This window comes from Camelus dromedarius, chromosome 6 (assembly GCF_036321535.1).
Source record: "Camelus dromedarius isolate mCamDro1 chromosome 6, mCamDro1.pat, whole genome shotgun sequence".
Classification (NCBI taxonomy): Eukaryota; Metazoa; Chordata; class Mammalia; order Artiodactyla; family Camelidae; genus Camelus; species Camelus dromedarius.
This window is the reverse complement of record NC_087441.1, coordinates 37,799,840-37,826,938: the sequence shown is the minus strand read 5'-3', so window position 1 is coordinate 37,826,938 and position 27,099 is coordinate 37,799,840. Positions and strand designations below refer to the sequence as shown.

General features: G+C 35.8%; 1 protein-coding gene across 4 annotated transcripts in view; it reads right to left on the bottom strand.

Moving 5' to 3' along the window:
- The window catches only part of CEP85L (centrosomal protein 85 like), a 149,225-nt gene extending 122,478 nt beyond the window's left edge, over positions 1 to 26,747 (bottom strand). For 2 of the 4 annotated variants that reach the window (XM_064486740.1, XM_031456223.2), the window contains exon 1: positions 19,693 to 20,122. In XM_064486740.1, coding sequence (XP_064342810.1) covers positions 19,693 to 19,765 — 73 coding nt within the window. In that variant the 5' untranslated portion in view covers positions 19,766 to 20,122. Of the gene's footprint in view, positions 1 to 19,692; positions 20,123 to 26,683 lie in introns of those variants that run through there. The other 2 variants (XM_064486741.1, XM_031456222.2) reach the window with 2 other exon arrangements.
- Positions 26,748 to 27,099: the final 352 nt, after the last annotated feature.

The window sequence follows — 27,099 nt, the reverse complement described above, 5'->3', positions numbered from 1 at the left end:
TATCAGTTTTCAATATTCTCTCAATCTTTATTTTTACTTATCTTGTTCATTTTTATTTAATTCTGATTAATCATCATTTTACCTTTTTACTCACTTCATTCATTTACTGTCTACTACAGTGCCACTCAAAATATACCCATGGACCAGTGCCAGTTTGTGAACTACCTATTACTAGTTCATAAAACCTAGATACAGAAATAAAGGATAAGCACTGAGAAATTTTTATGGTAATTTGAAAGAGCAATTTTTTGGTGGGGGGAAGTAACTAAGTTTATTTATTTATATTTATTTTTGGAGAAAATACTGGGGATTGAACCCAGAACCTTGTGTATGCTAAGCGTATGCTCTACTACTTGAGCTATACCCTCCCACTCAAAAGAGTAATAATTTTTAAATCTGTTGAATTTTATGTAAAAGCTATAGAAGCATATGTCTTTATTAACAGTTAACACACTGAAGCCTGTAGACTGATTTGTAGAAGTTAACAAGTTATGTACAAGAATTCTGAGCTTTCATTTCCATTATAGCCTTAAAAATTAGTAAGTGTATTATGATCTGAAAAATGATCTGAAAAGCTACCTTAGAGCAGAGTTATTATCACATAGTTATAATACTCCCATTTGGGCATTTATCATCATGATGTGAAACAAAACATGTTTACACTACTGAAATTGGCATGCAAGGAGTGCTTTCTCACAGTTTAATAAGCATAAGAATCACAAAATGACAAACATGTCCACAAAATTAATTACATCATTTTTACTACACTTATAGGAATAGTCATTCTCTATATTATATCAAATATATAGATCAATCATAAAGCTATTATTAACAAGACCTGAAACTATTTTCTACTATATTAATTCCAACATTAAAATTTCAATGTAACATTATGCCACATTATTATTTTTAATTTTTATTTATATATAATTTATAAATTAAATTTGTTTGGGTTTTATAGATGTATGAAATATACAAGCACCCTTAAAAACCACACACATTTAAATTAACTCAAGATTAAACATCAGTGGCCAAAGAAACATTTCTACAAGCTTTGAAGTCTAGAACAACCACTCGAAACTTTGTAGATTCTAGACCTATCTCAGAATGAGACTTAGCTAAATTCATCTGATTAAACACTCACACATTAAAGCACTAGTTGAGGCAATCTGTCACCAGATCTGCTCTAACTCTGATTTGTCTATAATCTACACCAAAGATATTTTCTTCTATCAGCAATTCAGGTAATGCTCCATTTAAATGAATCGAAGTCCTGTCTAAACCATTATCAAAAAGGGCAACCAGCCCACTATTTTCTCTCCCAAGTGCAAACCTATTAGTTGGAGAAGTATTTTTTTAGGGATACTCAACATAAATAGGCTAGGAGTACATGGAAATGACAAAGATGTGAAAAGATGTCCAATCTTACTAATAATGAGAGAAATAAAAAAGAAAAGAAAGATTTTTATTTTTAGATTTTTAATTATCTCTAATATTATCTGTAACTTTAAATTTCATTGGCAAATACTTGAAAAACTGATGTCAAATAAAGTACAGAGAATGTTCATATGCTTTTATGGTATACAGATTGAAAAAACCTTCCTAAATTAGGGCATCTGGGACAGGTATTTAAATTTCAATGTTAGACCTTCTACTAGGAATTTTCATAAAGAAATAATCAGAGAAGCATAAAAATATGTAAGCACAAGGACAGTACTTCTTCAAATAATAAAATAAATGCCTAGAGACAAAATACATATCTGTAAGTTAGTTGATAACATTTAAGTTCTGAAAATAATTTTACTGACCTATTTTTTAACATGTAATGACATCCAAAATATTAAGTAGGTGTGACATAAAAGCATTTATATGATTGTAGACATAGTATGATTCCATGTTGGAGGAGACATTGTACATTTACATATACAGAAAAAGGAGCTTTCAGGGAGTTCCACACCTAAATGTTAACTTTGATTACAATGTTTTACTAAAGGAACAAATATATTACAGAAACATTTACTCTATCTCCAGTGATGATGATGATGATAATTATACACTATCATCTTAAGGGGGGAACTGAAAATTATTCATACTGATTTGCACATTACATCAACATTTGATTCTAAAAGGATCCAGCTATAAATCAAGACATGTAAATTCAACAGACTCCTAGTAATACTTTTACAAAAGCTGCACAAAACCACTGAAATAAAGTAAAAACCCTTGTTTTTAGACATAACTATTTTGAGCAGTAGAAAGTAGTACTACATTTTAGCCCACAACACCTCCACCTCATTTATTGGCCCAAGAAAACCATGTAGATTAGAAGGATATAATCCACCCTCCCCTCCCTGCACACACACAAGTAATGGGGCAGGGGGAAGGAAGGAAGGAAGGAAGGGAGGGAAGAATGGAGACCCACTGATAATGATATGATGTTACTATCAGAAACTAGGAAAATTTTCAATAATTAGTCTTAAATCATTAACTATTACCAGGAAGAATGGCTCAACAAAACTTTTTCTGTAAAAAGCCAGACAGTAAATATTTTCACCTTTGCAAGCCATTTGATCTCTATCAAAACTATCCAACTCTGTCACAGCTATAGACAACAGAATGGTCATGGTTGTGTTGCAATAAAACTTTATTTACAAAAATGGGTGACAGGCTAGTTTTGATCTATGGGCCATAGTTTGCAAGTCCCTGATTTAGAGTTAAAAGTTATTCTAATTGGAAATACATCTCTAAAAATCATCTGATTCAAAATGAGTAACTCCAGCCAGCACATTAACTCAATTTCTTCATTCAAAAGAAATACTAGCTCATCCTAGAGCACATATCAGTAAGCCATGCTGCTCTGAATGTGAAAACCTAGAACGATTACTGTTTTCTGAGGAATACAAACACCAACAACTTTTTTGAATTTCTTTCTAGAATAAAATGGTCTGTTTTTTCTGTATGGTTTAAAACTCTTGGACAACATCAAACGTGCATCATCCGTATGATAGTTAATTTTATGTGTCAACATGACCAGACCATAGAGTAGTCAGATATTGGGCAATACATTATTCTGGATGTTTCTGTGAGATTATTTTTAGATGAGATTAATGTTTTGATTGGTAGACTGAGTAAAGCAGATTGCTCTCCATATGTGAATGGGCCTTATCAAACCAGTTGAAGGTCTGAACAGAATAAAAAGGATGACCCTTTCCCAACAAACGTAATTCTTCCTGCCCGATGGACTTCAAAACAACACTGGCCTTTCCCTGCCTTTGGATTGGAATTGAAACGTTAGCTCTTCCTGGGCCTCAGGTCTGTTGGCCTTCAGAATGAAACTACATCGTCAGCAAGCCTTGTTCTCAGGCTTCAAACTTGATTTGGAACTAAACCATTGATTCTCCTAGGTCTCCAGCTTGCTGACTCACTCTGCAGATCTTGAGTCCTGCCAGTCCACATAATCACATTAACTAATTTCTTAGAATAAATCTCTTTCTATGAATATATATAGAAAAAGAGAATATAAATATACATTTTTTCTCAAGTGTACATGGAACATTCTCCAGAATAGACCATGTGTTATGCAAGTCTTAACAAAACAAGTCTTAACTACATTTAAGATTTGCACTATATCAAGCATCTTTTCCAACCACAATGGTATGAAATAAATCAATTAAAAGAAGAAAACAGAAAATTCACAATATGTAGTGATTAAACAACATGCTCTTAAATCACCAGTAAGTCAAAGAAGAAATGAAAAAGAAAATCATAAAAATATATTGAGACAAATGATGGAAAAACAACATATCAAAACTGCAAAAGCAGGTCTCAGAAGAAAGTTTACAGTTATAAATGCCAACATTAAGAAAAAGAAAACTCAAACAATTTAACTTTATAACTTAAGGAACCAGAAAAAGAACAAAGAACAAACTAACCCCAAAGGTAGTAGAAGGAAGGAAACAATAAGAATCAAAGTGAAAATAATGAAATAAAGACTAAAAAGGCAATTAAAAAGATCAATGAAACTAAAAGCTATTTTGAAAAGATAAAAGAAACTGACAAGCCTGACTAGAAAAAGTCTCAAACAAAATCAGAAATGAAAAAGGAAACATTACATCTGATCATCCAGAAATACAAATGATCATAAGAAAGTGCTATGAACAATTATATATCAACAAATTGGATAATCTAAAAGAAATGAATAAAGTCCTAGAAATATACAACTACCAACACTGAATCATGAAGATAAAACAAAATCTGAACAGACCAATCACTAGTGAGGACACTGAATGAGTCATCAAAAGCATTTCAAAAATGATATGTCCAGGACCAGATGGCTTCACTGGAATCCTACAAACATTTAAAGAATTAACATCAATACTTCTTAAACTCCTCCAAAAAACAGAAAGGGAGAGAACAATTCCAAATTATTTTCAAGAAGCCATCATTACTCTATACTGAAGCCAGATAAAGACATTACAAGAAAATTATAGGTCAACATCCCTAATAACATAGATACAAAAATCCTCAAGAAAATACTAGCAAACCTAGTTCAATAGCACATTAAAAGGATCATACACCATGATCAAATGGAATTTATTCCAGGGATGCAGGGATGGTTCAACATATACAAATCAATAAATGTGATACACCATATTAACAAAATAAATCATAGAAAGCATATGAACTCAACAGATGCACAGAAAGATTTTGACAAAATTCAACATCCTTTCCTGATAAAACTCTCAATAAACTGGGTAAAAAGGGAACATACCTCAACACAATAAAGGCCATATGTGACAAGCCCACAGTTAACATCATACTCAACAGTGAAAAGATGAAAGCTTTATCCTCTAAGGTCAGGAACCAGACAAGATACCTACTTTCACCACTTTTACTTAACATAGTACTGGAAGTCCTAGACAGAGCAATTAGGCAGGAAAAATAAATAAAAGGCATGCTAATTCGAAAGGAAAAAGTAAAACTGCAAATGACATTATATATAGAAAACCCTAAAAGGCATCCAAATTGGAAAGGAAGAAGTAAATTTGTCTCTATTTGTATATATTACACATGGAAAACCACCCTCCCCCCAAAAAACTGTTAGAACTAATCTCCAAATTCAGTAAAGTTGCAGGATACAAAAATCAATATATAGTTATCAGTTGTGTTTCTATATACTAACAACAAACTATTGGAAAGAGAGATTAAGAAAACAATCCCACTTATAACTGCATCAAAAAGAATACTTTTTTGTGGAAAGTGAAAAGATTTTTTTGTGGAAAGATATTTCATGCTCACAAATTGAAAGAATCTTATTAAAATGTCTATATTACCCAAAGCAATCTATAGATTCAAGGCAATCCCCATCAAAATTCCAATGGCATTTTTCACAGAAATAGAAAAAACAATCCTAAAATTTGTAGAGAGTCACAAAAGATCTTGAATAGTCAAAGCAATCCTGAGAAAGAAGAACAAAGCTAGGGGCATCAAACGTCCTAATTTCAAACTATACTACAAAGCTACAGTAATCAGAATAGTATAGTACTGTCATAAAAACAGACACACAGATCAATGGAAAAGAACAGAGAGCCCTGAAATAAACCCACGGTGAATCAATGTACTATAAGGGAGCCAAGAATACACAATGGAGGAAGGATGGTCTCTTTAATAAATGGTGTTGGGAAAACTGGACAGCCACATGTAAAACAGTGAAATTGGACCCCTATCTTACACCATACACAAAAGTCAACTCAGAATGGATTAAAGATTTGAACATAAGACATGAAACCAGAAAACTCCTAGAAGAAAACATAGGGGTGTGCTCCTCAACATTGCAATGATTTTTTTGGATTTTGACTTCAAAAACAAAAATAAACAAATGGGACTATATCAAACTAAAAAAGCTTTTGCACAGCAAAGAAAATAATTTCTCTGTCTCTCTCTGTCTCTCTCTTTCTCTCTATGTATATATAGAATGTGGGAAAATATCTGTAAACTATATATATTTAATAAGGGGTTAATATCCAAAATATACAAGGAGCTCATACAATTCAATAGCAAAAACCAACCCAACTATACAATGGCCAAAGGACCTGAACAGACATTTTTCCAAAGAAGACATACAAATGGCCAACAGGAACATGAAAAGGTATTTTACACATCACTACTCATCAGCGAAATACAAAGGCACATATAGGTATCACCTCATACATGTTAAGATGTCTGTTATCAAAAAGATAAGCAATTAACAAACGCTGGTAAGGATGTAAAGAAAAGGGAACCCTTGTACACTCCTGGTGGGATTATAAACTGGTAAAGCCACTGTTGAAAACAGTAGATAGGTCCCTTAAGAAACTAAAAATGGAACTATCACATGATCCAACAATCCCATTTCTGGGTATATATCCCAAAGAAAACTGCTGTCTTGAAAAAATATCAGAATTCCCATGTTCACTGAAGCATTATTCACAACAGCCAAGGTATGAAAACAACCTAAGTATCCACTGACAGATGAATGGATAAAGATGTGATATACAGATACATATATGTACAACAATATTACTCAGCCATAAAATAGAAGGAAATCCCGCCATTTGCAACAATATGGTTACGCTAAGTGAAAGACAAATAGTGCATGGTATAACATATGTGGAATTAAACAAGCATCAAACTCATAGAGAGTAGAATAGTGTTTGTCAGGATCTGAGAGATGGGGAGTGGCTCATAGGGTGCAAACTTTCAATTATAAGCTAAGTCTGAGAATCTAATGTAGAATATGATGACTATAGTCAACAACAGTTTTGTATATTTGAAATTTGCTAAGTGAATAAAACTTATATTCTCAACTGAAAAAAAAGTAAATATGTGAGGTGATGGATGTGTTAACTCTAATGAGAACACTTTCACAATGTATACATATATCAAATCATCACATTTACACTTTAATACATTACAATTTTATTTGTTAATTATACCTCAATATAGCTAAGAGTAAGGAAAAAAAAGAATCCAACATTTGAGGGAGTGGGGCTATAGAATGTTCCTTAAGCATTATTCCTAATAAGGAACTATTACAAATAAACCCAGAAGGGAGAAGAGAACAGAATTTTGGCCATTAAAATAATGAAGATCTAAAAGTATAAAATGCTTATACTGTCAATCTAAATGAGACAAAATTTAATAAACAGGAAATTCACAAATAATCTCAGATTTCACATTGTCTGGGAATTCTCTGAACTCTTTTTTTGCCTGTTTCTAGCTCAGCACCCATCTTATTAAACTGAAGTTATCTGTTCACGCATCTCTGTCCTTCCTTCTGGACTGTCATAATACTCATTACAGGTAAAGACCATGTGTTCCAGACCTTACTCAGCATATAGTAAAGATTCAAACAAAAATGCACAGAGGAACTGTAAAGAAATACATCAAAATACTACTCATAGTTTTCTCTAGGTGGTAGGATTACTCATAATTTCTTTGGCATTCATGCTTTGTAATATTACTTTGATAATCAGAAAAAAAGGCTTTTTTTTTTTTACGTTTAACCCCCACCACTAATAAACCAAATAATTTACTTACTTAAGTACCTCTTAGTCATTCTGTACCTGGGCTAAGTAACTATTAATGAAAGTCTTTGGAGATTTTTTTTCCTAGAAATGGGTACACAACTTTATTTGGCCTAGTTAGGAACAAAATGGGTACATTCTAACACATAAATCAAACTACCATAACTTTTTCAAATGTTCAAAAATACAAAATTGCATATTAATGTTCACAAAATGAATTAGATTTATAAAAAGGAAAAATATTTCTTCAAATTCAAAATAAAGAACTTAGAGTAGATTAGTTCTCTATTTTGGTTGATAGCTACAAGTCTATTTCAATAATATCACAATAAATTTAGTCCATCAGAATAAAAAAATTCTGAAGCTTTTTAAAGCTGTAGGAGACTCCACTGGGGAAACATAGCAACTCAAATACTTTGACAAAGACCATGCAGTCCCTTTTCTAGGAAGGTATCCTCATCAAGAGTTCTAGAAGCAGGAAACAGAGAGTAAGTCCAATGGCATCAGATAAATCATTCGATCAATCAACAGGGAAAACATGTACTATTCAGAACAGCATCTTACTCTTTTAAAGCAGTAAGACATTTTAATTATGCGGATATCACAATGATCTTATTTTTGCTAAATTTTTCCTTTTAAAGAAACAAAGCAATTCATTCAGGTTTCCCAAAATGACAGAAACATAATAAAATGATAGAATTACCTATAGAAGTTGATCTCCTCCAGACTGAATTCACATTTGTCTTAACCTTTAAATATAATTACTACTTTTTAAAAAAATCCAGTATTTTATATGCCTAGAACACTGAACATAATTAACAAATGTCATGAATAAAATAACATTCTAATCTTTAATTTAGATTGAATGAATTCAATCTGAGAAGAATGACATGGTGTGTCTATTCAAGTCAATCCAGAATCACAAAGCAGTAAGAACTAGATGTGAAATAGGTGACATAAGAAAAATTTGCTACTCAATTATAAGACTATGCTACTAAAATGGAAATTACTCAATTTCTAGATATGTGCTATGCACTTAGAAAATAAACTTAAAATAAGGCTCAGTGGCCTCTGACAATAAACTCTCACCTAGTTCCTATCATATTAAAACAACTGAATGGCTGTGTAGAATCAGCTCTCTCTAGAACAAAGACAGAAGCGTTTCTGTAAGAACAGCAAAGATTTTCAAGACACCATACATTGGAACTTCTTTTTGAAAGATGGTATATTATATTTTTTAATGCCAATTTCCATTATTTAAAATAGAATACTGAATGCCCAGAGACAACTTATTTTAAAACTACTAGTATTTCTCACACTTGAAATACAGGAAGATTAACATAAAATAAATAAGTAACCCATTATATTTAATTTTCTTTCTAAAGCCTTTTTTAAAAATGGAAGCAAAACTGCATAAATATCAAGTCTTCCACAATATGCTAATATAACTGTAACTGTACTTAGAACAACTAATCTTACTGAAATTTTTTAATGACAACAGTTAAGCCAGGAAAAAAGTAAATAAAAATATCATTGAGAAAGCAGATTTACAGTTTTAAATAAAAAGCTACATAAAAGATACAAACCATGAATACAAATTGCAGCAGTTTTTAAGATGCAGGTTATCATCCATTCAGTGGACTTAGACCAACCTTTTTAAATAAAATAAAACAGAACAAAGCAGAAAATATCAAACCACATTTACCCTTATTTGTAATAAGATACACATATCTCATAAATTAACACCTCTGAAATGTTAACAAGTACAAAGTACTTCTGCACAAAGTTCAGAACAGTGGCCTTCAACTGCCCCAATTCTACTAGCAATAGAAATCAATATTCAATTAAGTTAAAAAGGAATAAATCCAAGGAATACAACAAAAAAAATCTCTTTTCCTTAACCCATACATCTAATCAGTTTCTGAAATGCTTTAGTACGTATCAGAAGTATTCACTGAATTAGAATCTCTCCTCTCCTCCCCACTGTCACAGATCATATGTCTTTTGGCTAGACTGCTGCACCAATCCCCTGCTGGAGTAATTCTGCCCAAGTCAGCCTCTACTCTCCTATCAGAAAATATGTTTATGTCATTCTTTTGCTTACATCGGCCTGTGGGCTCCTCCTGCAATATTAAATAAAACTCAAACTCCTTAAGTTTGGCAAAGTTCTTCACCAATTGGCAGCCTCATTTTCTAATACTTAGCAACCACTAATACTAATACGCTACCTCCCCTGCTCCGGCTCCCCTGTACTCCGTAGCCACGCATACCCAGCCATTGCCTCTGAGCAGATCAGGTTCTTTACTGACTCCAAGCTATTTCCCTTCTCTCTCTTCTTTAAGAGCTCCAGTTCAGAATTAACTTGTTCTAAATGTTTTCTCTGATTCCCCCAGGTGGTATTTAAATAGCTACTACTTTGTACTCTCCCAATATATCATTCAAAAATCCGTAACAGTATTCACTAAATTATATTAACCCATATATGTATATGACTTTCTTCTCCCTCACCAAATAGGAACAGTGAAAGACAACTTTTTTTAGTCTCTAGCACAGAGCTGCACAGTTAGACAGGGTCTTAATAAATGTAGTCACTGTAACTACTGGGTACCAAACAAATGTTTCTGGCATAAAATTAAAATTTTGGCAGGTTTATAATTAGATCTCAAAAATACTCTTCCTTAGAATTAAAAGAGGTTTTTTTTTGGTTGTCTTGCTTATTTTAAAATCCAGGAGATTTTAAACTATTCCTTCAGTCAGTTTGCATTTAAGTACCTATTTAAAGATCAACAAATATTTTCCAAAGCAGCTAAAAAAAATTTTTTTTTAAAACCCCCACACACACTAATAATTATAAGTGATTTGAGGGGCTGTTGGTCAAAATTCCTATTAAATGTGGGAAAACAATCTCCATTACTGTCAAAAGATATAAAAAGTCACCAAAAACTTACATAGAACATTAAAATATAGAGAAATATTCACATTAATAGTAATCAGGAAAAAAAAAAAACCCAGAAAATCTTGTACTACGCTGGAGAATACCTAGCTAAGATGGAAGAAACTTAATATAAAAATATTTATGTTATTCATCCCACTCCTGTACTTCATTTCAGTACTGTTTATCTCTAGGATAAAGTGGCTCCAATAGTTTTAATTTTTTCTTTAATTATAGAATTAATAGTATAGCTTAGTGGAAAAGAATGCAGACTATGAAACTAGACTACCTGAGTTTAACTCTATACCACCCTTAAAAGCAGTGAGTCCTTGAGTAAGTCACTTAGCCAATCTGTGCCTCAGTTTCCTCCTATGTAAAAAGAAAAAAAATTATAGTATCTGTCTTATACAGTTGTTGTGATAATTAAGTGAATTAATATGTAAAGATGTTTTTATTCCTGGCACTTTAAAAAATAAACACATAGATCAATGGAACAGAGTAAATGGCCCAGAAATAGTCTCTTCCACAAATGGTATTGAGAAAACTGGACAACCACATGCAAAAAAAAAAACTGAACCTGTGTCTTACACCATACATAAAAATCAACTGAGTGGGTTAAAAATGTAAGACCTGAAACCATAAAACTCCTAGAAGAAAACACAGGAGGTAAGCTCCTTGACATCAGCCTTGGCAATGATTTTTTTTGGATGACATCAAAAGCAAAGGCAACAAAAAGCAAAAATAAAAAGACTACATCAAACTAGAAAGCTTCTGCACAGCAAAGGAAATCATCACCAAAAATGAAAAGGCAACCTACTGAATGGGAGAAAATACTTACAAGTCATATATCTGATAAGGGGTTAATATTCAAAATATGTAAGTAACTCATACAGCATTTAAAAAATTTTGTTTAAAAAGTAGGGAGAGGAATTGAATAGACATTTTTCCAAATAAGACATACAAATGGCCAACAGGTACATGAAAAGTGCTCCACATCACTAATTAGCAGGGAAATGCAAATCAAAACCACTGTGAGATATCAGTTCACACCTGTTAGAATGGCTAATAATCTAAAAGACAAGAAATAAGAAGTACAAATAATAAATGCTGGAGAGGGTGTGGAGAAAAGAGAAGCCTTGTACGCTATTGGTAAGAATGTAAACTGGTACAGCCACTATGAAAAACAGTATGGAGGTTCCTCAAGAAACTAAAAATAGAACTATCATATGATCCAGCAACCCCACTTCTGGGTGTATATCCAAAAGAAATGAAGTCACTATCCCAAAGAGATATCTGCATCCCCCATGTTCACTGCTGCACTATTTACAATAGCCAAAACATGGAAACAACTTAAATGTCCATCAACAAATAAATGAAGAAAATGTGTTTGTGTAAAATGCAATATTATTCAGCCATAAAAAGAAGGAAATCTTGCCATCTGTGACAACATAACTGGACCCTGAGGGCATTACACTAAGTGGCTAAGTGAAATATTCCAGACAGAGAAAGGGGATAAATACTGTATGATCTCATTTCTATATAGCATCTTAAGAAACAAAAACACTAAACTCATAGAGACAGGGAACAGACTGGTAGCTCCTAGGGTTCCAGGGGCAGGGGGTGGTAGGGTGGGGAAAATGGGTAAAGTTGTTCAAAAAGTACAGACTTCCAGTTATAAAATAAATAGGTTTGGGGACATAATATACAGCATGGTGACTATAGTTAACAACACTATATTGTATATTTGAAAGTTACTAAGAAAGTAAATCTTAAAAGTTTTCATCACAAGAAAAAAACTGTGGTGATGGAAGTTAACTAAATTTATTGTGGTAATCATTTTGCAATATATACATATATCAAATCATTATATTATACCTTAAACTAATACAATGTTATGTATCAGTTATATCTCAAACTGGAAAAAAAATCCAGCTCAATCTAAGTTAATTGGCTTTCTTGCCTTTTTAAGTCAAGTTTTAAGTAATCAACAGGTAGTGTTCTTTGCTTTCTAAATATAAAAAAGAAATCTGGAAGTTCATTCATTAACTATTATTATGAAAACTACTCATTAGTACTAATATTACTAAAACTATCACTATTAAATAATTTTTTAAACATTACCACAAAAGGTATGACTGTATTCCCCAGATGTGATTCTGAATTTCCTTATTTTCAATTCTAGTGTAACAAGGAAAAGCTTTAAACTAGGTTGGTTCAGGCTGAGATTAAAATCAGCTCAACTAAGAACAATGATCAGATGAATAAATAAGTGGTTTACCTTTCACAGAAAAAGTATGAATTCAAAATATTCATTCATCATATAAAATAAGGAATTCAAGAAGGTTAGGGTAGCAACCAACAGAGATAACAATATCTCCTCCTATGAAAAAAATTATGTGCCTTTTGATTTCAGTATGTACAGGCGAAAGATTCCCATCTCATTCTGGTTACATGAAATGCTGTATTCAAGAAAGTATCTTGTTAGCTATTTGGAATGAAGGCCACATGTTTAATTCAGTCTCTCATAAGCCTTTGTTTCTGTTTATAAACTGGAAAAAATGAGGTACAGTAAAAACTAATGAGATTTTTTAATAAAGCCACTACAAATGTGAGCGATTACAGCAACTGGTATTCCAGAGGGGTTCAGCTTTGTCTTTGAATATAACTATTTCATATCAATTAATAGAGAAAATATCCTACATGGTAGCAAATTATGCCCAGACTTAAGAAGGATCATCAGCACCCAGAAGACAATAAAAACCTCAATAAAAATAAATACTCCTAAATAAAGTTGTTAGACCTAATGCTAGTAGACCAAATAAAAATTCATGTAGCCATTGACCTCCAAAGGAAACAGAGTAAGCTACTTATTTCTCAATTAGCCTTTTATTTTCTGATACTTAGAAGCCTAAGTGCTTTACATAATACATTTAAAAGCCAAAACCAAAACAAAATTTTAGTTGTAAAACACTCTAAAATAAAGTTTTGACAAAACTTATACATAACTCCCCAAAATTGAAAAACTTAATTTCCAGTCAAACTGTTTTTGATACATTATTCTTAAAACGAGATAAGATGTTCAGAATTAATGAAAAAGCTTCAACAATGTAATGACAAAGCAATATATACTTATTGTGGTCAATAAACACACAATCTCTGCCTCTAATAAGACAACATAAGCATCTGATAGAAAACTTTAAACTTTACACAAAATGTAGTCCAAATTTTTCATCATCCCATTGTAAAGGACAGGGATAACCAAAAACTATAGTCCATTTCAGAACCCTGCACTTTAGTGCTGAAACACAGCATCAATAGAGCAACGAAGACATCTACTATATAAAGAGGGCATAAAAGTTCCTGATCTTAAATCTACTTTCTTTAAAGTAATTTAAAATCTCTTTAAAGGAATTTAAAATGTTATCAATGACATGAATTAATTTAGCACTACCTAATGCAGTATGAAAGCAATTTATCACACAGAAAAGTAGTAGAGTTACTATTTTTGGATAGATTCTCAGGCCAATTCTCAAGCATCCCAGGAGGTATTTCCCCTAGTTTTAAAACTGAAAGTCCCAGACAAACACAGACAGTTTGTCACCCTAGCTTGAGAAGTGGTAAGGGGAAAGCAACCCAAACACTTAGGAGCACTTAAGTACCAATTTCTATGCAATAAAACGCACTGCCTGAATTAGAGAATCATTCATTCCTACCAGTTTTAGATTTTTAAGTCTCCCACCAAGACTAGCCAGTGGCATTAATCCATCCTCTTCTGCCTCTTCTTAAGTTGTCTCCTGGTAGCATGAGAGTTTGGTGAAGACTCCTTCCTTCAGTCTCCTGTCTTCTGGACACCACCGTCTCCTGGCTTTTTACTCCTACCTCACTAGCTGCTCCTTCTCCATCTCTTTGGATGGCTCTTCTTCCTCTATCTGACCAGAAAACATTAACCTCTGCTATCTTCTCTATACTATCTCCCTGTGATCTCCTTTAAACACCATTTATATACAGGTAACTATCAAAATCCCTACCTTCGCCTCTCCCATCTCCCAGTTAGATCCAGACTTGTACACCCAATATCTCATCTGAACCTCTAAAATGCATTTCAAACCCCACATGACTGAAATAGAACTTTTGATTCCATTTATCTTCCTCACATTTTTCCCCACCTCGGGAAATGGCAGCACCACCCATTATAATTACTAAAGCCAAAACAGAGACGTCATTTTTGACTCTTCAATCCTTCATTTGCTACCTCCAAACCATCAGTAAATATGTCAGCTTTCTCGAGTATACTCCATATCCATTCTCTTCTCTCCAATCCAACCTTACCACTCTAGTCCAAATCATCATCTCTTACCTAATTACTGCAATGGCCTACTAACAGGTTCTCTACTGCAATCTTTCACCTACCCCGCCATAACTTCTTCCCCCACAAAACAGCCAGGAGTGATCTATAAATACCAAGGACAGAGAATGTCTGCTTCACTTTCCCAGCACATAGAACACAGAACCACGCCTGCCTCACAGTGGCACTGAACATACTGAGTGAAAGCAAGAACGTCATCTCCCCTACCCTTCCACAGCTACCTTTCCCTCACAGAGAAACAGAATCCAAACTTCTTACAAGGCCTTACCTTATCAGGCCTCCCTCGCCTCACATCCCTCTCACTATGCTCTATACTCACTGACCTCCAATATTCCTCAAACTCCCCAAAATCATTTCTACCTTGGAGCTGTTTTTATACCCTCTGCCTGAACACTCCTCCCCTCATGTCTGGCTCCTTCTTACCATTCAAGTCTCAGAGCAGTATTACCTCCTCACAGAGGCCTTCTCTACTCAGATCTACCCCTCCACTCCATCTCACCCAGTTCCCTCTTCTCCACTGTACTTAAAGTTAGCTGAATTGTCTTGTTAGTTTAAAGACTATTTCCTCCCCACTAGAATGTAAGTTCCCTGAGAGCTGGAACCTTATCTTTCTTGTTCAATGATATATCCCCAGAGCCTAGTACAATGCCTACTACACAGTATTTATTCAAAGAATGACGCACATTTACCAAGTACTGATGTATATGCCAAGTGCTATGCTAGATAAGGATTTTTTTAATTAAGGAAAAATAGAAAGTGGAAGTAAAATACTGGTATGAAGAGCAATTTGATGTTCTTTTATGTTGATCATTCCTATACTTAAAATGAATGATCTTATACTATAAATTTAACTTATAGAATATTATTTTGTCAATGTAAAATACAAATAACCTTAAAGTAGTGATAATAATTAGTATCTCACTGTAGCTTTAGAATTTATCTAGGTGATCACATCCTTCATTTTTTAATGCACAATTTGAGGGAACTAATTAAGCTATAACTCAGTAAAATCTGGGAGCCTTCATGTCTTCTCCATTTTCTCAGAATACACATACATACATTTCATCCAGTCAGGAAACTCAAGACCTTGTTAAAACTTTCAGTTCTTGACATGCAGAAACATTCACAACACGTCAACAGAGGTTGTTAACTCACCATTTATTGCCCAGCCTCAGATTAATTTACCAGCTTCATTCAAGCCAAGAAACTATCAAATTCCAATTAATAATCAAGTTCATTTCACAAATGTCATAACTAAAGTTGAGATTCACCCTTCACCCCCCAATGCCTATTAAAGAAGAACATGTCCAACTGATTTTAGGCAGAAGAGTTATGCTTCATTGTTACTGTAGTACTTTTGGGTCCATTTAATTCAGAACCACAGAAAATCTTAGTATTTGATGTAATCATACCAGTTACTACCACTATCATTATGACATAACTAAACACCTTATGACCATGCATCAACTAGGAAGAGGTAGATTTAAAGTTTGAGGCACTGAACAAATGACATTTCTTCAGATCATGTAAGTGTTTTCTATAATATTTCATTTTTAGCACACTTTAAAACTGTCATAGCCTACCTCCAAATGTTTTAAGGGTTAAATACATTAATATTTTTAAAGTATGATTTATAAAAAGGAACAAATTCAGTATAACTAGGTATAAATACTCAAAATATCACCATATCATACTAGATTCTTAAAACCTAAGGGAAATACCTCCATCTTTCATCCAACTTTGAAACTATTATACATTTTGATTAACAGGGTATTCTCAAATGCACTCAACCAAACGCATAAAAGACATACCATTTGTTCTATTTAAAATTAGCTTTCTAACCACACTTGCCAATAGAAAAAGGGGGAGGGGGCTTTTGTTTGATCTTTGTATGGAAATAAAAGAAAATATTCATTTGTTTTCATTTATAACACAGTTACTCTGTAAAGCTGAAAAACTGTGGGTAAAGCCAAAACAAAATTAAATCCTAAAGCAAAGGTCAAAAGTTCAGTATTTTCCAAACCACACTTATTACTCCTATTTGTTTTTACTGCCATTACCGTGAAAAGAAAGTTTCCTTCAATTTTTTAGAACACTGGTTCTATTACCTTTGGTTTTCCCTTTAGTCTAATTACATAACTATATAAACAAATCAGTTTTAGGACATCTAGAATTAACCCCCATATTGAGACAAACTCATTTAAATACCAGAAATTATTTTATTATCCCTGTCTTCACACTAGCCTTCAAGACCAAAATGACTGAAGACAAATTCAGTCAAAAGACTGGTTCCTTCTGTTTTCAGAAAAGCTCTAAAATCACTCAAGGTAGTCAAAAGATAATATTGGACAGTATTTCAAAAATATAAATTTTCTTTAAATTCTCAGAAAGAAAAAAAAATGCTTACATGAATAAACTCAGAGGTCATTCACCATCTGCTTACTTGCTAAAGAAACCACACTTAAGATTTTCACCTAAGGTATACCTTTTTTAAACTGAAAAAAAATTTTTTTAATATTTGCTTTGCTCAAGAGAATAAACATAATTACATCACTATTACTGTAAAAGTAATCAATTCTCAGTAGACAGCTAAAAAAAATTTTATTGGAAAGGCAGGTCCTGACTTACCAAAGATTTATCACTGTCAAAGGTGAGATAAAATATATGTTTTGTAAAGATATACTGCCCAAATTTCTTAAAATTGTGTAGTATTTATAAGGTATCTCCTTCCACTATATTCTTTGCCACAGCAAAGGTTTAGAGGCTGCAATATAACCTCAAAATCCTTCTTTCAGTTAACTAACAATTTCTAAGTACTATGATGTTTCTTCCTCACAGAAAACAATGTTGTGCTGTACACCAGAAACTGTAAACTGACTATACTACAAAAAAAAAATTTTAAATAAAAATTAAATAAAATGTTAAAAAAAGAAAACAATGGAAAAATGTATACAATGTTTGAGTGATATTATGTCTTCAATGTGTTATTACAAATAAATTTTAAGAGGTTAGGTTACAAAGACATTACAGATGGCTTTTAACATCTACAGATAAACTGAAACCACTCCCTTCAGCCCCTGGGGATAATGAAGTGTCTTCTCACACACTGAAGTTACTTTGATTGCAGGATTTGTAAATACTCAGTAAGCATCAGAAACCTCTCAACTGCTGTCTCCTCTTCTTAGGACAAATAGTATACGTTTTAGAGAAAATAATTTCCTACTCATTTTTTTTCCTAAACTCATGTCTACATTAAATCCTGTTATTTTTAAATAATATATCAAATTTAAGAGAATGATTTCAAATTTAACTCGATTTTAAAATGTATATATGGCTAGATCTAACATACAGTATGTGACTACAGTTCACAATACCAAACTGTATGCCTGAAATTTGTTAAGAGGGTAGATCTTAAGTGTTCTTACCAAACACACACAAAAAAATGGTAACTATGTGAGGTGATGGATATTGTCAACTAGTTTGATTATGGAGATCACTGCATAATGTATATATATATCAAAACCAAGTTGCAGACATTAAATATATATATAATTTCTATTTGTCAGCTACACCCCCAATAAAGCTGAGAAAACTGTCTTTAAAAAAACACATCACAAATTTCTAAACTATCACAGAATTGCATTATTTGAAATTATTTTAAAAATCTGAGTTTATGCCTAATATTTTAAAATACCAAAAATACTACCAACAACAACAAAAAACTTTCAAACGCTACTTCTGCTTTGTTTTGCAAGTAGCTTTGAAAATGTATACAAAAATGTCGTTATACAAGTCGAGTTCAAACATCTGTGTAACAACGTTACTTAATAGAGTCCCAGAAGCACCTAAAATTGTAGGAAAATTTTTGTGTATGTACAGATGGCGAATTTTTTTCTGGATAAATGGGCCATATAACTTGCAGCTTCTCTTGGAGGGTTCAAAATTCAACTAAGAGTAAAGTGCCTGTAAGAACTGTCAACGTCAAATAACTTATTACAGGCAACCCAACCCTATTTTTTTAATCCAATTTAGGGGAAGATTTACCCTAATTTGGTGGCTCCTACACAACTTTTAAGGGATGCAGGCATGAAATGGCTGTGCGTTGCAAACAGCTCCCTTCACACACCCAACGCGTCAAACCCCAAATTTTCCTTGAAAGGGCCAGGGAGAGGCAAACGGATTAACAACCCCATTGCTCAAAGATAGACTGACTCTTGCAGGACGTGTCCTCCAAAGAGGGCTGCTGGGTGGGGACCTGGTTTCAGTGAGGGGCTGGAGTCCTCGGGGGTCTCTTGCAGCCAAGGCATCAGCAGCAGCCTGCTTCCGCCCCCAAACGCGCCCTAAAGTAGCGGCTGCGGGCGCCGGTGCAGCAGATCTCGGCCCTCCGAGGCGCGGCCCGCGCCGGCGCCGCTGCAGCACGGTCGCAGCGACCTTCTCGCCCCGGTGTCCGTGAGCCCCCTTATCCACGTCGGCCACACACCCCACGAGGGAAAGGGAGGAGGACACACAACAAAGCCCAACCGAGGAGGCAGGCCTAGGCGAGCCGTAAGTTGGGGCGTGGGGGCTGTGGCCCGAGGAGGAGCGGCCGGGACACCGAGCCCCAGGGTGCCGGTGAGCCGCGAAGCGCGGCAGACAGGGAAGGGGACGCTGGCTGCCAGATGTCAGCCCTCGGGGTCGGGTGTCGCAGCCGGCAGGAAGCCTGGCTGGCGAGCGGGCGGAAGGCCAGGGGAAAGCCAGGCCTGAGGAGGGAGGGGAGCGGCGGCGGGGTCCCGAGGCGCCGCAGTTGGCCGCGACCTCCACCCCAGCCCAGGGCCTGTCCCGTTACTCACCCGCCGGGAAGCTGCGGGCTCCGCCGGGGCTGTCCCGCCCGCCGGCCTCCGGGGCCAGGAAGCGCCCCCACATCGCTGGCGGGAGTGCCGGGTGGGCTAGGGGCGCCCGACTCCCCACCTCTCCGTCCTCCCCTGCCTTCGCCTCCTGCTTCTTCGGCGGCGGAAACTTGTGCGGAACCTGGGCCGAGGCGGCACCGGCGAGTCGGCGAGCGAGCGGACTGGCTGACTAACGGCCGCTCAGCGTCGGCCGAGGAGCGCAGGGGCCAGATTCGCCGCGGCGGCGGCGGCTGCCATAGCCGAGCCGGCTGTTTTGAGGTCCGGGACGGGGAAGCGGTGGCTCCGCGCTGACGCCGGCTGGGTCCCCGGCTGAGCCCAGGCTCAGAGGCTCCAGGCGCAGTTGCAGCTGCGGCTTCTCTCCGCCCCCACCGCCCGGGGAGCCTGAGCCGGAGCCGGTTGGGGGCGGGGCCTGGAGGGGCGGGGCCTCGGGCGATTACATAAGGCGTGCGCGGCGTGGGGCGGGGACTCCGGGCGGGTCTCGGTGGGTACCCTTAGTCTGCTTTGCTCCGTCAGTGGCGAATAGGTGGGTCCGACCTTCCGGCCGCATCCGTCCTTCCCCAGCCCGGCACCCTGCGAGTTGAGAAGAGGGAGGGAACTTGGCCCCGGGCCTTATCTTTCGGTTCCTCCCCTCTTTGGGTAATCCCTCAGGCTCCCAGGGCACCTCTCTGAAAAAGGTACGGGAGACCTGTCTTCGCATCAGAACGGATAGAGATAAAAATGGTTTACCCGGGAGAGGCTGAGGGACTCCCAGTCTCATGTGGACTGAAATTAAAATCGTCATCATGCACTCCACAGACATTGTTATAGTTCACTGTAAGGTATAGAAAAGAGATCGTTTGCCTCTGCTCGCAAATTAAATGGGGGAGTGGGGGGTGTACAAAATATCTACATCTTGGAGATGTGCGCAGAAAAAGCAGGAGAAAAGCCTCATGGGTAATTAGTACTAGAGGGTTCAGGGAGGAGATGTAAATTTTAATGTAGTAGCCCAGTGTCTCAGATAAGCAGTCGGAAAGGAGTCAAAATGACACCAGAGGATCTAATGAGTGTAACTTACTTACACCCTACACCTTCACATCCCTCATCTGCGTGGTCAGTTCACGCCCTTCACCTGAACCCAGAGTGCAGGGCCAGGTATCCTAAGGAAGGATAAAAGGGTGCAGCATCCTCTTTTTAAGTCTTCTCATGGCAATATTCATAATCTTTCCAATATTTAGATACAAAGTAGTATTTTTTAATAAATATTGATTGAGCACTGTAGAAGGCGGACTCTGCGGTTGGCGGATGAATCGGGTAAGCTGCAGAGCAAGTCCCTAACCCTCAATAGGCTTTGAGTCCAGTGTTGCTTTTTTCTGCTTTGGATGTTTGCTAATTTTGTATTTAATCGCCCTGTGATTGGAAAGTACTGCTTAAAACTTTTAGCGGTTAAATTACATTTAGGTGTATAATCTATCATTTACCACAACTGTCCTGCAATTTATGTGATCACAGTTTTACATGCAGTCTCCCTCTGGTAGAGTTCCATTTATTTCTCCAAATCATGAGCAACTGGCCAAGGATCAACTGTTTCTAAGCATAGAAAGTGACAGAAATATGAAAAAAGAATGTAGTTTGTTCCTTTTTGTGATTTAAATGTGTTTTAGCTCACTTAATATGACACTTGAATAGTGTAGTTTCAAAAAGAAACCCCAAGAAGTATTATCAGAAGCTGTAGAGCTGTAAGAAACTATCTTTCTCTTCATGACTTATAGTTACCATAGTCTCATATCAGCTACAGCATTTACTAAATACCAAACTTTTTTATATGGTTCTAAGAAATGTATGAACCATTACAGATATATCTTGATCCTCTGTGAGTTTAATATATACTTATTGTTATTCCAAAACTCTGCCAACGTCCACTCGATTCTAAGCAGTATTTTTTTTTCAAAGAACCATTTACTCAGGTTTTCTACATGTTTTTATCAAATTAAAGGGCATGCCACTACATACACCAAAAAAGTACATGTGAAGCTGAGACTATATAAAATATTTCAATATCTATTACAGAGTAAAGGCAAATCGAAAGAACATGTTGCTATTTTGGCAGTTGGCACCAGAGATAAAAATTTTTGTATCCCTAGTAGTTAAACTTGGGAGGATAAAGATCTAAGGCAATTAAAATAATTGAAATGCTAAGAATATTATGTATGTTTGGTAGTTTAGATAGAAATGAGCACTGGGCAGGGGAAGAGGAAGGGGAAAGGAACAATCCAGAGCACAAGAAACCTGACCTGTCAATCAACCAGAGCGCAGGGAACCTAAGTTGTCAATCAATCAATCAATCAGTCAATTAATCAATCAATCGTGAAACCAGGATATAAAAACAGGAAAAAGGAGGGAAGGGTGCCATTTTTCCTCTCTTGCAGTGGCCCACTCCCATTTCTCAGGAGTGTACTGTCTTTCACTATCTTCTTTTTCACTAAATAAAAATCTTGCTTGTATCACACTTTTTGTCTCTCGTCAAAAATTCTCTTCTTTTTTTTTTAGGGGGGTGACTGAGAACCGAGGTAGTTCTTATTTCCCTTTTCCTGGTAATATGTATATGATGTAAGCTGTAACCATCCAATTTTGTGTGTGTCATATGAATTCGGAATATATAGTTGATCCTTGAACAACACAAGGATTAGGGGGTGTGGACCTTCTGCACAGTAAGAGTACCGGAGTATAATTTATAGTCTCCTGGTACCCACAATTCCTCAGTATCTGCAGTTTGGCATTGGAGATTTCCACCAACCAGGGACCCTATAGTACTGCAGTATTTACTATTGAAGAATATCTGCATGTAAGTGGAACCACACAGTTCAAACCTGTGTTGTTTAAGGGTTTACTGTATACTGAACTGAGATTTCCCTCCACATCCATGTTACACCCAGTATTTGAGGTTCTCACAATGGTTAAAATTAATCAGGGCACAAGATTGAGAGCCTGAGGGCTACCTAACCATTACTAAGCCTGATGTTGTAAACCAGCATGTTTTTGTTTTACTGTGACAGTATGTAAAGACCATAAGGAGAATCTTACAAGCTAAAACATTTGTTATTGAACTTCAATATTTTAGAAATTTTTCTAAGCAGGTATAAGTAATGAAAATAGTGACTGTGTATGTGTTTGTGTATGTGTGTATATACATAAATATATCTATAGTTGCTTAGGTGAAATTTAGATAATGTTTTGGGAGAGGACTTTTTAAAAATATAAACTAGATCACAAAAGAGGAAAATAGTTCTAAAAATACCAAATTTAATATCAAACCATATTAAACTCTTCATTTGAAATAATACATTCAAAAAAGATATTTAGAAGTGAAAAATAAATGCTGCATTCATAAATTTTAAATCCTTTGGATATGAATCTGAGCCAATAAATTGAACTATCTTATATGTATTTTTCTTATATAAATTTATCATATCAGTCAAACCTCAAGAGAGGTTAATGTTTATAAAAATATAAAATATCAAAACCAACAAAAAGTTGAAAAATTAAGCCAACCAATTAAAATTGAAATAGTTCCTAAGGAACAATTGCAACTTGATAGAAACACATTTGTGGATGAAGTCTAAAAAAATTCCAAGGAACCAATAATTCTGGTGTATCAAGGATGTAACAAGGACTGTGATACATAACCTCTTCCAGGTCATAAAAACAATAAGCTGCCAAATTTACCGTGGGTTGTCATAATCTCAAATAATCATTTATAATAATGAAAAAAAAGAAAACTTAAGAAACTCTTTCACTTGACAATGGGTTTGAAAAATCTTAATTGGATTCCTAGCAGATACATTCAACTATACAAATGTAAACAGAAGACATATAAGTTACTTAACCTGTCTGTGCCTCACTTTCCTCTTCTGTTATTTGTGAATTACAATAGTAACTGCCTCAAGGATTGTTGTGGGCATTAAATGAGTTAATATTTGTAGCATGCTTAGAACAATGCATGTATGCATCCTATGTTGATGACACAGACATACAGTCTAGAAATAGAGTTCTGTTACAACTCATCAAGAAAAAAAACATGATTGGTACATCAAGGTTAGTTATAGATGATGCTTTGTATCAGAATAAAGTACTGATTGATATTTTTTCCTGACCCTTTGGGGTTACTAATTTGTCCAAGGCTTATGGTGAAATGGTACATCTCTGATAGATATTTACCAAATGCTTTGGAGCCAAGTTCATAGAAGCCTTTATTCTAAGCTATGATTCCCTGAACTCCCCATGTGGATGTCTGATTAGCTACTGTGTTTCCTATCTCTGCCCAATGCTACCCAAATGGTAGGAGGAAGAATAAGGAGAGGTGACTGTGTGGAGTAGACAGGCCAAGAGGGTGAAGATACCTCCTCTCAAGTCCCTGATTCCTGGCAGATACAGAAAATGAGTCCCACCTATACCCTTTGGTTCCAGAGTTGGGTTGCAGTGGCCAATGAGAAAAGTAAGATGTGGATCACTGAATAATAGAGCAGTCCTTCAGGCAGGAGGTGAGGCTGGGAGGGATGAAATTCAGCCAAAAGATAAAGTTTAGTCTTCCAAGGAACCATCAATGCTTACTGGAACTGCTTAGGACTAACATCTTTGTCAATGAAACTTATTGTGGTCACTACCTCGTCATACTGAGCCTCTAGAAAAGATGCAAGATCATTTACAATGAAAGAGGACAGCAACCTTGACAATGTATAAAGAGACAAATTCTTCTCTCCCTGTCATTCTTTTCGAACACGAAATTGAGTAGTGGAAGGAGAGAAGTGCAGAGTTCGAGAAAGCAGATCATGCCTCCACTAAACACACAGAGTCTCCTATCTAACCTGCCCTAGGGGAGAAGAGGACTGTTTTAATAACTTGAAATGTCCAAAATGTTATGAAATTAGATTGGGATGTACTCAGTGGAAAGAGGAATTTTCAATAGAATACAGTTGACAGGAGTTAGTGAGGAAAAAACCTTAGAGTATATACTGTCAATGATTTGAGAATTCTCACTAAACCGATTAAATATTTAATGTAATCCTTAAAACAATCTGTTATCAACAGTTAATATTAGCCCCATTTTAAAGATTGGGGAAAAAAGACCCAGAGAAGTTAAATAAGGCCACACAGGCAGTAAAGAGCTAGAATTCAAATCTAATGAGCTTTCCCCATCATGCTCTTCAACATGTTGCAAAACAAAAATTATAAGATTTTTCTTCAGATACTATATGAGAAGGAAGGACTTAATTATAGGATTTCTGTATAGTGTTCAGGGTTCAGCTCAGATTGGAAATCATGTGACATAAATCTGTGGTATGGGACGATTTTCTTTAGCTGCAGCCAGCAGTTTGAGCATAGGAATAAAGAAGGCAGATGGATAAACATGGTTTTGCATTGTGGGCACTTAGGGAAAAGGGGCAAGGAACTGAAGGATATTTGCTACAGAATGGATGCAGTGATGGGGGATTGGGTGTAGCCTATCTGGAGAAAACACTGAAGTCAAGAGAGGGCTGAAATCTTGAGAGAAGGTTGAGGGAGTCAGGGAGCAGAAGTTTCACACAAAATCACCAAGCAGATATAATGAGAGTAAGGGAGTGAACGATGGAAAGACAGGGCGGTAGGTGAGCGGGTAGCATGTTGGACTTTAAGGTTTCTGAGGTGGGGCAATGGAAGGCTTCAATCTAAGAGGCAGCTTCTCTCTAATTTCCCTTCAAGAAAGACCTTGATGTTCATCCAAAAGGATGTTCAGTCCAGAAGCTGCTAGCACCCGGGATCTGCCTCAGCTTTTGAGTGGAGGCCTCCCTCTTCCTGGATAGCCCCAGCCAATGACTGAGCATGACAGAGATACCTGCCAGTTTTTCCAAAGCAGAACCCTCCTCATCATCAGCCTCTGTTCTCTAGCTCTCCACTGGATTGACTGAGACCTTGTCAGGTATGCACTGTGGTCTGAGCTTGTCCTTTCCAATCCTATTTCCTGCCCCTTTTATCTTCCCTGCCCCTTGTACTGGTGTTACCCTCCAATAAACCTCTTGCACTCATTCCATTTAACATCTGCTTCCTGGAGAACCAACTGAAAGAAATCTGTGAAAGATAAAGATATAAAGGAGTTGGGGTTTTGTCTATGTATCTGTTTGTTTGTTTTAAATAGTAAAATGGAGATTCTTAGAGTGTGATGAAACTGTTTCTGAGGGCTGTAAATCAAGGATGAGTTACCAGAAAGGCAGCGCAGAGCAACATGGACTGACACCAGACAACAGTATAGGTAAATAACAGCAGAGGAACAACAGATTTAAGCCAATTCAGAATGCCACTTGGGCAGACATGAAACTCATGGGGAAAAGTCCTCAATAGTCCTGACAGGGCTGGTCCCAGGAGCTGCTGACCCTTAGACAAGTTTGCCACTATCCCAAGTGCTTCCAGAAGCACACCACAAACTTCTGTGTATTATTGAGTTCATTGAGGTCAACAGGATTTTAATTAGTTAATTAAGAGTGATTTATTGATTACAACTTCACAAACTCAAATCATTTTAAAACATTAAGACAGTTTTCACGGTAGATTCGTTACTTCTGGACAGCAGAATTCAATTCAATAACTCTGTTAACTTTGGTAAGTTTTCATTCTAAAGAATTTTCCTCATAATGCTTACACAATGGAAGAATGTAAGGATCTCTGGAACTGTAAATAGAGCTAATATCACTAAAACAGTCCCAAAGGGATCTGGGCTAATTTAAAGAGTGGACACTTAAGCTAATATTTCAATGTAATTTTAAAAAGTATTATAATATACTCAGAAAACAAAACACAAGTCTAGCTATAATTTTGAGATTTATGGGGGAACTAATTTCTTATTTTTGTTACTTTTTTCTGATTTTAAAAATAATACATATTTTTAAAAAAGAAAGAAGATAGTATAAAAGTGTTCATCACTTACTCATTTAGTAAATATTTGTTGTCCTTAAGTAGAGAAATAAAAAGTAGGCTTGATGTGAATTCAATCTGTAAAATCTGGAATCAGTATTTTAAAAAAATAAATATAAAACATTACTTTAAAATGTGTTACAATAATTACTACATTGTAGTGATTGTAAATATATGTTAAATTTGGAAGTAGAAAAAAGCAACATATCTTGTGTTATTGTTAAGCAACAATATTGTGTTGACATTTAACCATTTCACATATTATATCTCAAAATTTTAACATATCAAGTTGTTCCAAACTTGGGACACATTTTTGAAAATTTATCTGAAAACAAATGGGGATCACCTTATATTTCGACATATCTAGACTAACTTAATTGAAATTAATTAATTAAAATTGGTCCACTTTTTTCTCTACTTTGAGCCATA